At 43.0% G+C, this 14695-nt stretch overlaps 2 protein-coding genes across 4 annotated transcripts; one reads left to right on the plus strand and one right to left on the minus strand.

Moving 5' to 3' along the window:
• Window positions 1–105: 105 nt before the first annotated feature.
• Window positions 106–10058, minus strand: gtpbp2a (GTP binding protein 2a). 3 transcript variants are annotated; one of them, XM_035605851.2, is made up of 13 exons: window positions 9891–10054; window positions 9569–9797; window positions 8408–8434; window positions 7847–8031; window positions 7552–7660; window positions 7254–7451; window positions 6770–6944; window positions 3802–4021; window positions 3514–3649; window positions 3347–3405; window positions 3084–3255; window positions 2563–2727; window positions 106–2411 (listed from the first exon to the last, which is right to left on the minus strand). In XM_035605851.2, exons 2-13 carry the CDS (start codon window positions 9761–9763, stop codon window positions 2229–2231), a joined length of 1824 nt encoding a protein of 607 aa, XP_035461744.1. In that variant the 5' UTR covers window positions 9764–9797; window positions 9891–10054; the 3' UTR covers window positions 106–2228. The 3 variants fall into 3 exon arrangements, with proteins under 3 accessions (XP_035461744.1, XP_035461743.1, XP_035461745.1); XM_035605850.2 differs by having other exon boundaries at window positions 9569–9801; window positions 9891–10052; XM_035605852.2 differs by lacking the exon at window positions 8408–8434 and having other exon boundaries at window positions 9569–9801; window positions 9891–10058.
• Window positions 10059–11500: 1442 nt separating this feature from the next.
• LOC118284253 (otoraplin) lies at window positions 11501–14295 on the plus strand. Its single transcript, XM_035607011.2, has 4 exons — window positions 11501–12232; window positions 12410–12549; window positions 12820–12930; window positions 13047–14295. Exons 1-4 carry the CDS (start codon window positions 12118–12120, stop codon window positions 13068–13070), a joined length of 390 nt encoding a protein of 129 aa, XP_035462904.1. The 5' UTR covers window positions 11501–12117; the 3' UTR covers window positions 13071–14295.
• Window positions 14296–14695: the final 400 nt, after the last annotated feature.

A 14695-nucleotide genomic window follows, 5' to 3' on the forward strand; every position in this document is an offset into this window, starting at 1 on the left:
AATAAAATAGAGCCTTTCAAAACTCAGTAGTGAGTGGTGACTCCCACGTGTGAGCCAATAGAGGAGCAAATCTTGTTTGACTTGAAAAATAACAAACTAAACCCATTTCTGAAGATATAATAAGTTTTATTCATGTACATTAGGACACACAAATTGGATCTGTACATAAATATTGCGTTTCACCCAAATAATGATCAGAATATAAACTTTTATGTTATATGGAAAAACGGGTCTCAAAAGTGATTCTCAAAGAGAAGATTAAGAAGACGGCATCAGTGGAAAAAGTTTACTGAAAATTGTAAAATTGAGAACTACTAGAAATCTATAAAAACACATCTCAGATGCTTTAAAAAAACTAAAACACCTGACAACTCTTCATTAAGGCTATAACATAGTTTGGTTGACACGCTTTTTCAGTTTTCCTCTCTGAGTGCACACAAGTTGTGCGTAACGACAATACGGGTTTAACAAAGCGGCACACGTTTCAGTTGTCCTCTGTCGCTGACGTCAGTAGGACAACCGTCTATGTATATGCAATGATACAGACAGTAAGGCCAACAGTCTCGAACGGAGTAGCAATTTCATTTTCAGTCATCTTCCAGACAAAAAACTTGTTTTAAATAGTAGCACCGACTTCTGTAGATGTTTTTCTTTTTTTTTTTACTAAGCTGTACAACTTTGGGGGTGTAATGGAAGGCTACTCCAACGGTGGTAGCCCCATTAGGCACTGTGTTAAACCCCTTCAAAGTTAGTGACATCAGTAACTTAAGTGGAGAGACGACATCCACAAATATAATTGCTGTTACCTCAAAGCTGCACTAGTAGGCAACCTCACATTTGTAATCAAACGCTTACACCCACCCACCGTACACAGACACACACACACACCAACAGGTTAGCAACAGACACACTTGCCGCAGTACTTCAGTGAGAGTGGAATAACACAACATCAACATTGACCTGAGTAACTGAAGCACTTAAATGACGGGCAGCCAGATCATTACATCTCATTGCACCACGTGAGGCATTACTTGTGAATAATAAAAACCACAATTCTAACAGACAAACGATAGTTACGACGTGATTGTCACTGTGAATATGCTTGGCAGGTTCAGCTTCTACTTGGCGAACCTCGCGATGCTGTGCTTCCCTCCTTGTAAAAGTGCCTTTTGTCAGCAACGTAGCTCGAGAAGCGAGGCTGGTAAGGTAAAATGCGACTTGACGAGATGCGTCTCAAGACCAACGAATGCATCTCGCTGCTCTTACAACCATCTCACATTAGTTCATTAGCAGTTATTAAGAAAAGGGTGTGATCTTATTCAAAACACAGTGACACACAGTCAGGCACTATGCTGGTAACATGGACAAGCAGATGACAACAGTGACACAAGTTACACCTTGAAGGTTCAGGGTGCAGGCTTTAGTGGCATCAAGTGGCGAGGGTGCAATCAACTCAACCCGCCACCTCACCCTACACTTCCAAATTTGTAGAGAGACATGTTACCTTCAGGTAACATAGAAACGTAGACTCTCTTTCCACAGCTAGATGTTGGTTTCTCCGGTCTGGGCTACTGTAGCAACATGGAGGTTTCTAACACTCCCGATGGAGACATAAAGGGCTCGTTGTTGTGTAAAGTAGCGAAAACACAACAATTCTAGTTTCATGTGATTATAATCCTGTTTCTGTCAATAGAACCCCCTGAAGCCAACACGCTGGACCTTTAATGTCCGAGCATCTCACACTTGCAACAACTTGAGTTTGTAAACGATATCCTGCCGAACGCGTTTCAACACTGGCATTTATCTTTCAATGCAATTGTGTGTGTGGCTCTTTTTTTAAGTGTGTTAGATGGTGCATGCAGACTGTGAAGGCAGCACTGCAGTGACGGTGTGAGGAAGCATTTTCAGAGTTGCCACTTATTGATCTGTGCCTTGCAACTATGTGACACTCATGATGTCTTTGGTAGGAGTTGCTGTGAACGTGTAATGGAGGTGACTGAGGGGGTTCCTCTGATAGCACCTGAAAGCAGCCGTTATTTAAAAGGCTGAAGAGGACAAACGAGGAAGATGGCGACAACAAGGGTTTGTAAAGGTTGGATTATAAAAACAAAATTGTGTGCAGAGAACAGGGCAGAGAGGCCTTTGGACAAAGCAGGAGGGCAGTTATAAAGCACTTTTGTTTTTGGAGTGGGACGGTGTTTTTTCTGTTGTTGGTTTTCTGAAAAACTTTAGGCTTCCTCATCCTCGCTATGCGATATCCTGTACTGGGCGATGGGCTGCAACTTGGTGATGTGGCCGATACCTTTGGTCACGCCCTGTCTGAAGAGCACCTTGGCTCCCACCTTCAGATACTCTGGGTGTTTGATGAACTTGAAGAGAACCACAGCTTTCTCCCCCGTCCTCAGCTCCTCCTGTGGCACAGTGATGCATCATGAGAATAAAACACATCTCAAAAATAGTGAAGACATAATCTACTACATTGGGATATAAAAAGTCCAGGCTTTAGAAGTAGAGGACACGCTTCAGACGGGAGCAGTTATGTAGCTCAGCGGGTGAACTGACCTTGCCATGCACGGCTTCCACAGTGGCAGTCTGTCTCACGTTGCCAATGTGCACGGTCACCTGGAAGCCCTTGTGGAAGGTCTTGGCATGGAAGAGCAACACAATCTCTGCCTCAAACATCCAGCAGATGGTGGGGTCCATCTCCGGACTCACCATCACCATGCCCTGCAAGTGCAAAGACACATGGACATTGTGCACACAGCGATTAGAATTTAGTGTGTACTATGTACAGTGTGTACCACTAACCCTAACCCTCTGGTTATAAGGATCTACATAATATAAAAATAAATAAATATGTAACAACCTTTTTGAGTTTCTGTCTGCCACTTTGTGTATATTTGCTCATGCTAACTACTGACATCTTCTATTTCCTCCATATGAATGAATGAGTGCCAAACTACATTATTTCCATGAAAATAAGAGGGACATATACTTCCTCAAATTACTGAGAGAGACCAAGTGCAAGTGAAGGAAAAGTAAGAGTTTTACCACAACTGTGGCGCAAACATTATGCGTCTGACCTTGCGTAGAAGTGAGCGGTCGAAGTCGCCGAGGGCGAGTGTGGCGGCCTGGCCCGCCCTGAGCACCCTGCACGCCGAGCGGTTCCTCTGGATGCTGCCGACTGTCAACTCGTGGAACTGGCCCGAGTCTGTGGGCCCCACTGTCAGGTGATCTCCCTCGCGGCAAATACCACTGCGCAATCAAAGAGAAGAGTTGACTCCATGCTAAACAACGAACGCGAGCTGAATGGTAGAACATGACGCGAGCTTTTCGACACACTGACCTGTACAGGGTACCTCCCACTACAGTCCCTACCTCGGGCACCGTGTAAATCTCATCCACCTGTAATAGGACGTACACTGCTGTCAAATACATGGTCAAAAACCTGCATGATGAAAATTGTCCCAGCTGATTACTTGCTCACACACACAAGCTTCATCTCAGACCTACCTGAAACTCTGTTAGCTGTTGCATGAGCTCCTCCTGCTCCTTGCTATTGCTGAGAGGTGGGATGATGTTGAAGAAGACCTTGAGCAAGTCTAGACTCTCACCAGACACACTGGACAAGGTGAAGATCGGTGTGATGCTGCCAGGGAGAGCACGGACACTTAATCAGGACACACACTGATATCATCACTGGCTGGCTAGCTCATTCTTCAACTGAACTTATTTCAAAATATCAAACTGAAATCAGGTTCATATACTCATTCATATACAGCATATATAGTTGTTTCATACTTGGGCGACTGGGCGAACTGTTGTGCTGCTGTGACGGCGTCGTCCTTATTGCCGATAACCATGGGCACCTTATTGCAGCCCGGCTGCTTCAGGACGCGCTCCAGCTGCCGCACTGTGCGCTCCACAGTGGCCCGCGTGCACAGGTCCACCTTACTGACGACAATGAAGATGGGCACCTTCAGGGCCATAGCGAGGCCGAGATGCTCCCTCGTCGTTCCGGCTGGAAAAGGGTGAGAGAGGGAGATGGATGCAGGAGATAGATTATGCCCAGAGTTTCCATTTCACCGCGTTGGTTTTGCCTTTCGCTGCTTTGCATGACCACAAAAGTGTTCAAATGCAAGCACACAAAGGCAAAGTTTATTACATGTTATCAATTGAATGCTCTTATCCGGAGCAATTTGCATCAAATACACAGGAATAAAGGGAAGTTAATTACTTAAACAGTACCAGAAAACACACACAATAGTGCCACAGGTAGAATGAAACCCTATTCACCTCCAAGTACAGAAAAAACACGATTAAGACAGTACTTCATATGATACTTAGGATATCAACTATGATACTGAGTCAGAGACAGTAAAGTAAGCAAGCAGTTCAGGACTGTTGTGACCTGAGATAACCGCTTTTCTTTCGACGGGCACTTAATGTGAGTGAGAGTCAAGAATCTGTTTGTATGAAAACTGATAAGCCACCAGGTAGAATTTACCATTACGTGTGATTGTTATGGCATCAGAGGAAGAAGGTGCTATAGCAGGGCAGGAATATTCAACAATGTATAGTAATTATGTCACTAATGCTCGAGTTGTCTAGAATGCCAAGTAAGACTTTTTCCAAAGTGTCCTCTAACAGAGGCGGGCAGTGTCTTGTGCGCCTTGTGGATCAAGTTTCTTTGTAAACAAAGTTAGCACGTGAGGAAAGAGTGGGGGGGGGGGGGGGGGGAGAAATAATATAATATATACATAATTCATACACATGCATATGCACACACATACTGTACAAACATGAACTAATATATATATATATATATATATATATATATATATATATATATATATACACATATACACATACATATATATATATATATATGTGTGTGTGTGTGTGTGTAAAATTGAATCCCTCAGTTTGGAAATAGGTCTCATCACTAATGAGATCAAGGGCGCTGACCATACAGTCTCTGGTACTGACCCCTAACACACATTTAAAGGTTGACGGTGACTCAAAATACCCCGACCCCTCAATCAGCTGAGCAGCGGACTGCTTTGCTAGTCAAGGTTATTTTCAGTGCATTCAAGGTAACGGTGCACAGGAAAAAATAAACGCGTAGAAGGAAGTGTCACAATGTTTAGTAAAGCATCACAGAAATGACATAAGGTGACAACCTGCCCTTTGGGCTTTTTTGGACTGTCACACATACGACCTAAGACGAGGTTTAAGCCTTACACAGATTCATTACTCTGTTTCCTAATTAAAGCTGTAGCGCTGAGGTTGCAGACACTGTGTCCCCTTTAGGTTGTACCCCTCATTCTTGACCCCATTTGATGCACTATTTTAGAGCATACATGCACCCAAACACAGCAATGCCTACGGTACAAGAAAGAGATTCAAGTATAAGTTATAATAATTAAAGGAATATGGCGGTGTTGGGGTAAAAAAAAAGTGTAGCATTGGAGGTTGCGCATTATTCACAGATTTCTAGGAAAAAAATAATCATAAACCTTTTTCAGTTCTCCTCTGCAGTGCAGGAATGGTTTAGTTGTGTTTTGATTTCATAGCACTACCCTTATATGCCCCACTACTACTTCATGCATATATTATCACTTATATGTCCTTATTATTAAATTGAAGATAGTATTGAACAGAAATATAACTCCAATAAAATAATTCCCAAACACAGGACTAGAGTCAAACATTTGCTTACACACCAACGCACACACACACACAAAAAGAAAGCAAAACTACAGCTTTTCGCAATAAAGCAAAACATATTTACAGTTATTGGTTTCAAACGTGCAGCAAAAACAAGTATGCCTTACAGACAGTGACATGGGATTACCCGTGGGTTCTTATCAGGGCCCACTAGCTGTGTCTAGTCGGCCCTGATAACTAACGACTGAGAACATCACCTCCTCAGGAAAGTGTTAACTGATGTTATCAACCAAGTGAGAAGTAGAATCATCATTTCAGAGACTTCTAAAGAAACTAACTTCTTTTGCGAACCATTGGAGTCTCCCCCTGCTGGTCATTCAAGAGATACAGGTTGCAGGCACTTTTGGTTTGACTTGTCTCCAGAAACTACTTTCATTTACGGTCTATGGTAGAGACTCAAAACTTCAGTGGAATTTGGTCTTAATGTATCTGCTTCATTTGAAAACAGCAGACAATATTTCCCAATACATTCTCCTGTTCATAAGTTACCACCTATAAAAGTATTTCGGGCATAATGTCTGGTGACTTTGAAAGGGTTATGTCCTTTCACATTCACAGCAGCTGACTGAACCTTTTGCAGATGTCAGGTTTAACCCAAATCTTCAGGAGATCAAGCAAAAGTCTACCTCCAGTGGGTCAGAGGACACTGACATGAATGGATGGTATTTGAGATATTTTGGGACTGGTAGTTGCAGGCAGAGACGCAGAGGAGGAGGGATAAAGTAGCTGTGGTGGGAAGGGTGGCCTGGTTACATAAGCTTAGATATCACAGAGTGCTCAGCCAGAGTTGGTGAAGTCCACTACTACAGAGGGGAGGTGTGGTGTACACAAACATAGGCTAGCTGTCAGACTGGCCCTGCAAGTGTCTATTTCCAGCCTGTGCCTCTGTGGCGGATCCAGTCAGCTATCTTGGCTCATCTTAACAGTCAAGTCAATTCAAGTGTACACAGAGAGACACAAGTACATTTTTACTGACTTATAATGATGCATACGTTCGTATAAACTAAGCAGGGAATGAAATAAATCAATAAATACTCACCAATGCCAGTATTTGCCCCCACGACAAGCATGGCAAAATCTGGACAGTAGCTGGTGAGGCCAAAAATTGTGGTTTTCAGGTACTTGTGGTGACCCGCGAGATCGATGAACGTGATCATTTTGGAGGCGCTCTCACAAATCTCCTCTGCCGTCCGAGACTCGCTGTAATTCACAACCTAGGAGATGTAGTAATATTTCGAACGTCATGACCTTCATTACTTATTTGCGACAGCATAAAAAGAACGAGCACCAACATTTTCCGCAGCTATTGATTTGAAAATATAGGTAATAAAACTGTCTATAAAGATGGAGGCCATGACAGCTCTGCAAAAGTGAAGCCAAATCATCTTGTTCGCCTGTCTGTCTACTGTAAAAACCCAATAAGAAAACGTTGAGGTAGCAACAACATAATGTATTCATCGAATGTTGATATTTTTCACAAAATCTAAGAGTTTGTTGTTCTTTGGTGTTGGATCACTTCTCACCTCTCCTTTACTGTTGAAGCCAAGGATCTCAAAGCTGATGCTTGAAGTGCGTCCAGTCTGGATCTCGTGAAGATGCCTGAAGAGGTTGAGCCTCGATCTTCCCCGTCCATTGTCCAGCTCACCCTGTGTCAACACACCCAGGAGAGTGGACTTGCCCGAGTCCACATTACCAAGTACAGCCACCCGCAGGTCCAAGAACTGTAGGAATAACACCAGGGGGAAAACAATTGAAGAGATCAGCAGCAAACGAATATCATCCAAACAAATAAAAGGCCGGCAGCACAGTAGCCTCACTAACCTGCTGGTCATCTGGCACCTTGCGAATGAGAACTTCCGCAATCTTGTGCGGCTCGTCAGAGTCATAGTCCACATCTTGCTCTCGAAGAACAGCTATGTCAGCTCCAACCCTGTCAGAAATAAGGTGTGGTATTAAAATTGTGCAAATTTCCACTTAATAGGAACTAACGTGTTGTCTTCTTTACCAATAGTTCTGGTAAGATTAAGGGGGCATATTAAAGTAAGTTACAGTTAAACAGTGGATGAACAGATGTAACGTCTAAATAAAAAGTAAATCAAGATATTTGTTGACTCACTTCTCTGCCAGCCTGTGGAGCGTCTTCAGCGATGTCCTCATGTCTTCCTCCGATAGTCCCACCAGCATGCCATTATCCTCGACTCCTATTTGATACACCGCTTCACCTCGACCCTCCTGCAGTCGCCATTTCATTTGTGTTGCCAGGTGCTCGAAGCGGTACTGCGTGGGGTTCACCAACTTCAGCTAGAAAAGGGAAATACTTTTTTTTAAAGGATAACTGTTGGACTGAGACACTTAAAACCTTAAATAAAAATCTGTTGATGTGGCAAGGGAAGCAGCTGTCCAGATACTAAAAATGCACTTGCTAATCTACTGGGGTGTTGGATTTCCACGGTAGACCGTGTGACACTGCACTTAAACATTCTGACACATCACCTACATATTGGTGGGATCTTATTGTAGTGATGATTTGACGTTTAACATCCACACCCTTGTCGTGACGCGTCTGGCCCGCGATGACCTTTTTCATTGTCATGGTGTTTTTATGAAAAGGCTGGCTCACTCGGAAGGGAGCCAACACAACACTGTCCTCGCACAACACCACAGCTAAAGTGCTTACCTTGTACTCTATATTTCCCTCTTCAGCCTGAGAGACAGAGGGAGAAACAAAGGGAGTCAGAACAGACACAGCAGCTGTCAGGCCGCGGAGGAGTCAGACAACAGGCAACATTGATCTGTTAAAAGACACAAGAGCGGAGCGGTCGGCCTGCACGAGCACTCGGTGCACTGCTGCGAAGAGGCAGTGACTGAGAGCAATGCAAACTGACTGACTGCTTGGGCAGCCTTAACGCACAGCTACTTCACGTGTTATACCACAAAGCACATTCGAGTGAAAAAGTCAATACACATTTAGGGTCAATACGTCAACATAACTCACTGCAAGTGGGAGGATTATCTCACATGCATACTGACAGGAGAGTGAGGGGTTGGTGACATGCCGGTGATCAGCTGAAACGACAACAACAACAACAACAACCCTGGAATATGTTGGGACTTGTCCGTTGACATCGAGTGTGTGACCGTGGTGTTTGGAGGCTACAGTTGATCTCTTTGCATTTAAAGGGGGGTGGGTAGGCTGCCTGCAAGCGATCTGCATCACATTCACATTGAGGAACGCGATCCGACCCTAAAACCAAAAGTGCCCCTTTGACTGAGTGTTCAGTTAGGTCCAGTCTTGAGGCCGTTTCTGACACAACAATGATCACGCTTCACTGTCTGTCGTTAGCGTGTAGTGCCAGTCCTCTCCTACCCCCCCCCCGCCCCCTAGATATTTACAAAACACAGCTGCTGCTTCTACTAGCTGGTAGAACACTAGCAACTTTGCAGCAAGTAGCGTTTAAGCGCCCACACACACGCATGGCCCGGTGCCCCTGAACGTACAACGGGGGCGAAAGTGTGAGTTAGCAGCGATTGTTATATTGCTAACGCGTTAGCCGCGGTCAACCATCTCATTCATTTCCCGTTGCGTTGCGTTGCGTTGCGCGACTAGCTACGTGTCATCGTTCTTGAGAGGCAACTCCGTCGACCCCGGGCAACGCAGTTGAAACGTCGCCACTTTTACACGAGCGACGCGTCCCAATATGACGCACACAAACACCGATTTAGTTTTTTTAATGTTAATGTTAATGTTGTTGTTGTTGTTGTTGTTGTTGTTGTTGTTGGCGCGCATCGCCACGGCTCGGACATGACACGTTCGCGGGCGGTGAGCGCCGTGTCTTACCTCCGGAGGTAGATACGGGGTGTTCTTGCTCGGTTTGTAGTTGCGCGAGTATCGAGCTTTCGATTTCTTGTGGCTCTTCGCCTTCTTGGGGGCTACGCCGTAGCCGTTCGCCGGCCTGGCGTTGGGGGCGACGGCTGAGGGTCCGGGGCCGTGTCCATTTCCTGAGCCGAACAAGTCCGACACCCGCGCATCCATCAGCTACTCCGGGACACAACTTGTTAGCTCGCCACTACCTGGGTGAATACGATGCTATATTGTAAAACATATATATATATATGTATCTAGGCAAGCATGTGTTTAGATGTGAGAATAATAAGCCCACCCAGCGATAGTTTACAGCCCCCCGAAATAGCAACAAAGCACCGGCCGGTCGCCCCCCAGACTCTTCGACCCGAACAACAACATCGACGTCCGCGACTACCGTTTTGAGTTTACGGTGTGCATACGTCACAGCCCGGAATATCCAGGGGTACGCTCGATTTACTAAACCGGAGGGCGCAAGCGACCGGCTCCGTGGCTCCAGAACAACAGGCGTGTTTAAACACCGCCCGCTTAGCCAACCTGGGATAGAACAGCGTACGCACACCCAGACACCCAGATTTGCGGGGCTTTGCATCAGACGAAAGAGGAAATCATTCCATACTTGCTCATTGTTTACAAAAGCTGATGCAACGACACATAATAATATGCCACCAACTTCTCCCTATAAGTTAAATTCTTGAAGACAACTTATTGGTTGGCATTGAGAGGCTTTAACATAAGATGCTCCTTTAATTGTGTATTAGTTGTGTACAAGAAGCACAAGAGAAGGATATTGACGCTAAGATAAATTGCAACATTTTAAATTCGTGCTGCTTCTACTTCTGTTCTATATACACGTGCACACCTGTTCGATGTAGATCAAGTCATTTCACTTTCTTTTCATTCTAAATCGCCTTTGATGCGCATAATTCAGAATTGCGCTGGACCCGCCTTACTTTGTCGCTGATTGGCTAGTGCTCGTTGCCTTCGACGTTAGGTTGCTCAGATAAGGGGTGGTGATTGGCTAGTTAAAGAATATGACAGGCCACCAATCAAGTTAGGGCGGGTCATGCCTACGTTTTCCTTCTTGGAGGAAAAAAAATGAATCGCCTGACCTCTTGTGATTTAATAATCTTAAACCTTACCAGGTTATGTAAATGCAACGACTGACAATATTCTGGTCACGTGGTTAGCATCCAGTCAGTCTCATGCCAGAGTGCTGCTGGGCGTAATTAAAACCGTTGTCCTCAAGGCGCTGTGGTCAAGAGGTTGCACCAGCCAAGAGCCTCTGATTGTTTTTGTTGCCAGGTGAAGCATTAAGCATTACTAACCTGTGTAATAATATAATAATACAGGTAATATATATATGTATATATATATATGGAATCCCCCCTGTAATAATACAAGTAATGCTTTAACAATTAATAATAACGACTACTTGGTTTTGCCAGATAATCTTCAACAAAATCAATCAAGAGACTCTTGGCTGATGCAACCTCTTGCAATCTCTTGACCACAGCCAAAGGACAATGGTGCTATCAGGTGTCAGGTTGAAAATGGGATTAATACTGCATTAGTCCAAACTTTATTGACCCCTGGTTGCCAGAGAGAACATGGTGGATTGTGATACCGAATTGCACTCAGTGTTTCCCATACACATTTGTTTTTAAATTTGCAACCCCCACCCCCCATACGTTTTGTTTTGTAAATGTGTTTGAATCACATCCTGTCCAGATCCTTACCAGTTGTCACCAACAAACATCAGTACATTACATTTGCCCATGCTGTTGTTTACATATTTTATTAATGTTGGCATTATTCTTATGCTCCTCAGGTTCACGTAGTATATGCAGTATATATATATATATATATATATATATATATACATAATCACATCCATTTTCCCCCATCTGGGTGAGCCTGAGCTTGTTCACTTTTTAAACTTCATTTTTGCACTGTACACATTCTTCCTTAAAATGAGATAAGAGAGCATCACCATGCTTAATGTGAGTTATAGCCGCTCAACCTATTCCTTACTCGTTTGAGATTATTTCACATTTACTCTAAACAATCTATTGATTTTATTTCTAGTCATATACAAAATTTTAGAATAAGTCTTATCTTAAGTTCTTGCATAGTCTATCCAAAAACATGGCACTACAACTAAAAGACCTGTTAAAGGTATACCTACACATGAATTTACTCTTTTACAGAGCTCAAGACACAGATCACATGAACTGCAACTGCTTGTTGCTGCAAAGCGACTGAGATTTGAGTATTTGTTAACCAAACAACAACAACAAAAAAAAAGGTCAGCCACCTCCCCTGTGGGGAAATGACTAGTTCCAGTTTATGGCATTTCTGAAAGTCAACCCTGATTGGCCAGGCGACCTGTAATGTAGGGGCTCAGTCCATCCAGTCCTGGCTGAGAGAAATGTTTTGAGATTTTTATAGCCTCAGGTTCCTTCAGCTGTCCACATATCACATCTGCACACAACACTCCCTTGGTTCTTGCCGTTTTGGTCAGCATGGGTTATCCACTTGTGATTCTGCTCTGTGTGGGATTATTGCACCAGCATGCGTGGGCCGTCGTGATGGATAAATTAGCAGGCGACAAGATCTGCGGAGATGCAGAATGCTCATGTAAGTCAGAACATGGAAACAGAAGCATGACATTGCTTTTTTAGTGTATCCTTAAATCTATTATGTGCAATAAAATACATGGACTTGTTAAGTTTTTAAAATGTATCATATATGTTATAGTTTTTTCATCATATCATGTATTTCCTTTCCCTCTTTTGTTTATCTGCGCTTTACCAGATGTTCTCTCCATGGCCACAGCCTTGGATGACTTCATAGCCCCTGACTGCAGATTCATCAACATCAGGAAGGGTCAGATGGTTTATGTGTATTCTAAACTCGTACCAGAGGAGGGCGCCGGAGTCTTCTGGTCTGGAAGTGTATGTGCACGTTTGTCATTTGGCGGCGTGGCCCCCTGCAATCAGTTACTATACAGGCGCAGAGGTTGTGCAGCTAATGTGACCTTTCTGGCCTCTGTGACAAGCGCCGAATGTCAACAAAGACATTCGGTTTAATATTTCATTGAATCTGAAATGAGCAAGCGTTTAAATCATGCCACGTTTTTGGGACGGAAGGTTAAATGCATACAGCATGTATAATGTGATGCGTGTTGATTTGTTAGAGAGGCCATTTCATTTTTTCACCGGCAGGTTTACAGTGAGCGCTATGTGGACCAGATGGGCATCGTCGGATACTTCCCTGCAACTGTGGTGAAGGAGACAAACAAGTTTACAGAGGACACAGTAAAGATTCCTACAACCGTGCGTACTTTTGTCTCTTTTACAGGACAATATCTGAGATGGACACATATTTTTTAAAAAGTAATAGGTGGTCTGCATAAGTCTAACTGGGTTTTTTTTTTTTGTCTTTCTTTCAGGCCATGGACTTTTACTGTGTTTAAGGGCTGACAGACCGAATCCTCTTTGTTTTGATAAAGACAAAGCTGGAATGACAACCTAGACACTTTCAACCCCCTCATTGTCCACAGTCCAACCCCCGCTGTTGAGCGAGCTCTTTTTCTCTGCCTTGCTTTGTCTTTACAGGACACTTTGCTCAATAAACCCTTTTTTCCACGTCAATACTGAATGCGACTTTTAGGGTTAGTAATTGGAGTTTGATTCTACATATCTACTTAAACAACCGGGAACTTCATCATCAAAATCAATTTGTAATGCCGAGGTAGGCTTTTTACTGCAGTGTCAAGATTTCTTGATGCTATTTGACATTTTTTTATTACTCAAATAATATCTGAGTTACACACAGTAAGTTAATGTTCATCATGAAACAGCATGCAAAGAAGTCCGCTGTTTATTCTCTGTTTTCAAATACCACAATTACTCATGTTGGCTATTAAACACAGCACAACATTTTTCAGTATATATTTTACACTTAATTAATGTGCCTCAATTCCAAACCAACTGACTTTGTAAATCTAATAAGGGGCATTGGTACATGGGAGATTGTGAGTTATGGTGATCTATTTTGCAGGAGCAATGATTTGAAAAGATAAATTAAATTGCTCAGTGACTATAGTGACTACATTAGCACTGGTAAAACACTTAGGATTACATTTTTTCTTTTATTTAGGAAGTCATCTGGAAGGAAGTTTTAAGAGTGTACAAGCTCTCAGTTATTTTGCACAAATATTTCTTCAACATTCGTCAAACTAAAATGACACCAACCTACAAAACAAATAGCTTATTAACTTTAACTTTATTTTTTCATTTAGTGATTATGCTCAACCTATTTCCTTGATATGAGACAGTAACTAATTGAATGTTTATAATTGAGAATATTTTTTGGTTGATGGATACACCTGCAGTTTTGCCAAAAGTTCAGTTGCTTTGAAATATATCAAAGTAATCCAGGCCAGGTGGCCTGCTTAAAAGCTCACAAAAGCGACTCATTCGTTTAATTGGACCTTTGAAGCTACTTCATGTTTAATTTATTTTCAATATAAGTGTAATTATAATACTTGCCGTTATTATTTCCTCATGGAGAGTTTGTCCTTCTGCCCGCCTGTCTTTCTGTCTGTCTGTTTCATACCCGCCCATCCACATGTAGCAAAGAACAGTTATGATTAAATGTGGCCTGACATATTTGTCATCGTTAAGACTCTTTCCACAGAACGATTATAATCTCTTTTTGATTGGTTGTGACTCATCAGAAGATTCTCTTCTTTATGCACCACAGCACCCACCCAGATATAGTGTTGAATACAACATATCAATCAAATGTTCCGCATTCATAATGGTGGATTATCAAACCCCAAGATGTTTCATTTTGACAAAAGAAGATTCAGAGATTTCGATCTTCTATTCCCTTTCACTGACTTGTGTGACGGCTGCATGCACTGATTTGAGAGCCACAGCAATCAGATCATTTTCATTGGTCTGTTTCTCTCTGACCTGAGGCATTGTTGGAAAAAGGCAGCTGGGCTTACGAGTTTAGGAAATAGGGCTGTCACGAATTACGATCAATCACCTGTCCCCTTCTCAGGCCAGATCAATACAAACCTGTTTCAAA

This window comes from Scophthalmus maximus, chromosome 10 (assembly GCF_022379125.1).
Source record: "Scophthalmus maximus strain ysfricsl-2021 chromosome 10, ASM2237912v1, whole genome shotgun sequence".
Lineage (NCBI taxonomy): Eukaryota > Metazoa > Chordata > Actinopteri > Pleuronectiformes > Scophthalmidae > Scophthalmus > Scophthalmus maximus.

Coding starts and splice junctions, on each gene's coding strand:
- gtpbp2a (XM_035605851.2), bottom strand. CDS start 9,763: ATGGATGCGCGGGTGTCGGACTTGTTCGGCTCAGGAAATGGACACGGC. Junction 6,945..7,253: donor GCTTCAACAGTAAAGGAGAG/GTGAGAAGTGAT, acceptor TACATCTCCTAG/GTTGTGAATTACAGCGAGTC. Junction 2,412..2,562: donor TGGAAGCCGTGCATGGCAAG/GTCAGTTCACCC, acceptor ACTGTGCCACAG/GAGGAGCTGAGGACGGGGGA.
- LOC118284253 (XM_035607011.2), top strand. CDS start 12,118: ATGGGTTATCCACTTGTGATTCTGCTCTGTGTGGGATTATTGCACCAG. Junction 12,550..12,819: donor GAGTCTTCTGGTCTGGAAGT/GTATGTGCACGT, acceptor TTTCACCGGCAG/GTTTACAGTGAGCGCTATGT. Junction 12,931..13,046: donor CAGTAAAGATTCCTACAACC/GTGCGTACTTTT, acceptor TCTTTCTTTCAG/GCCATGGACTTTTACTGTGT.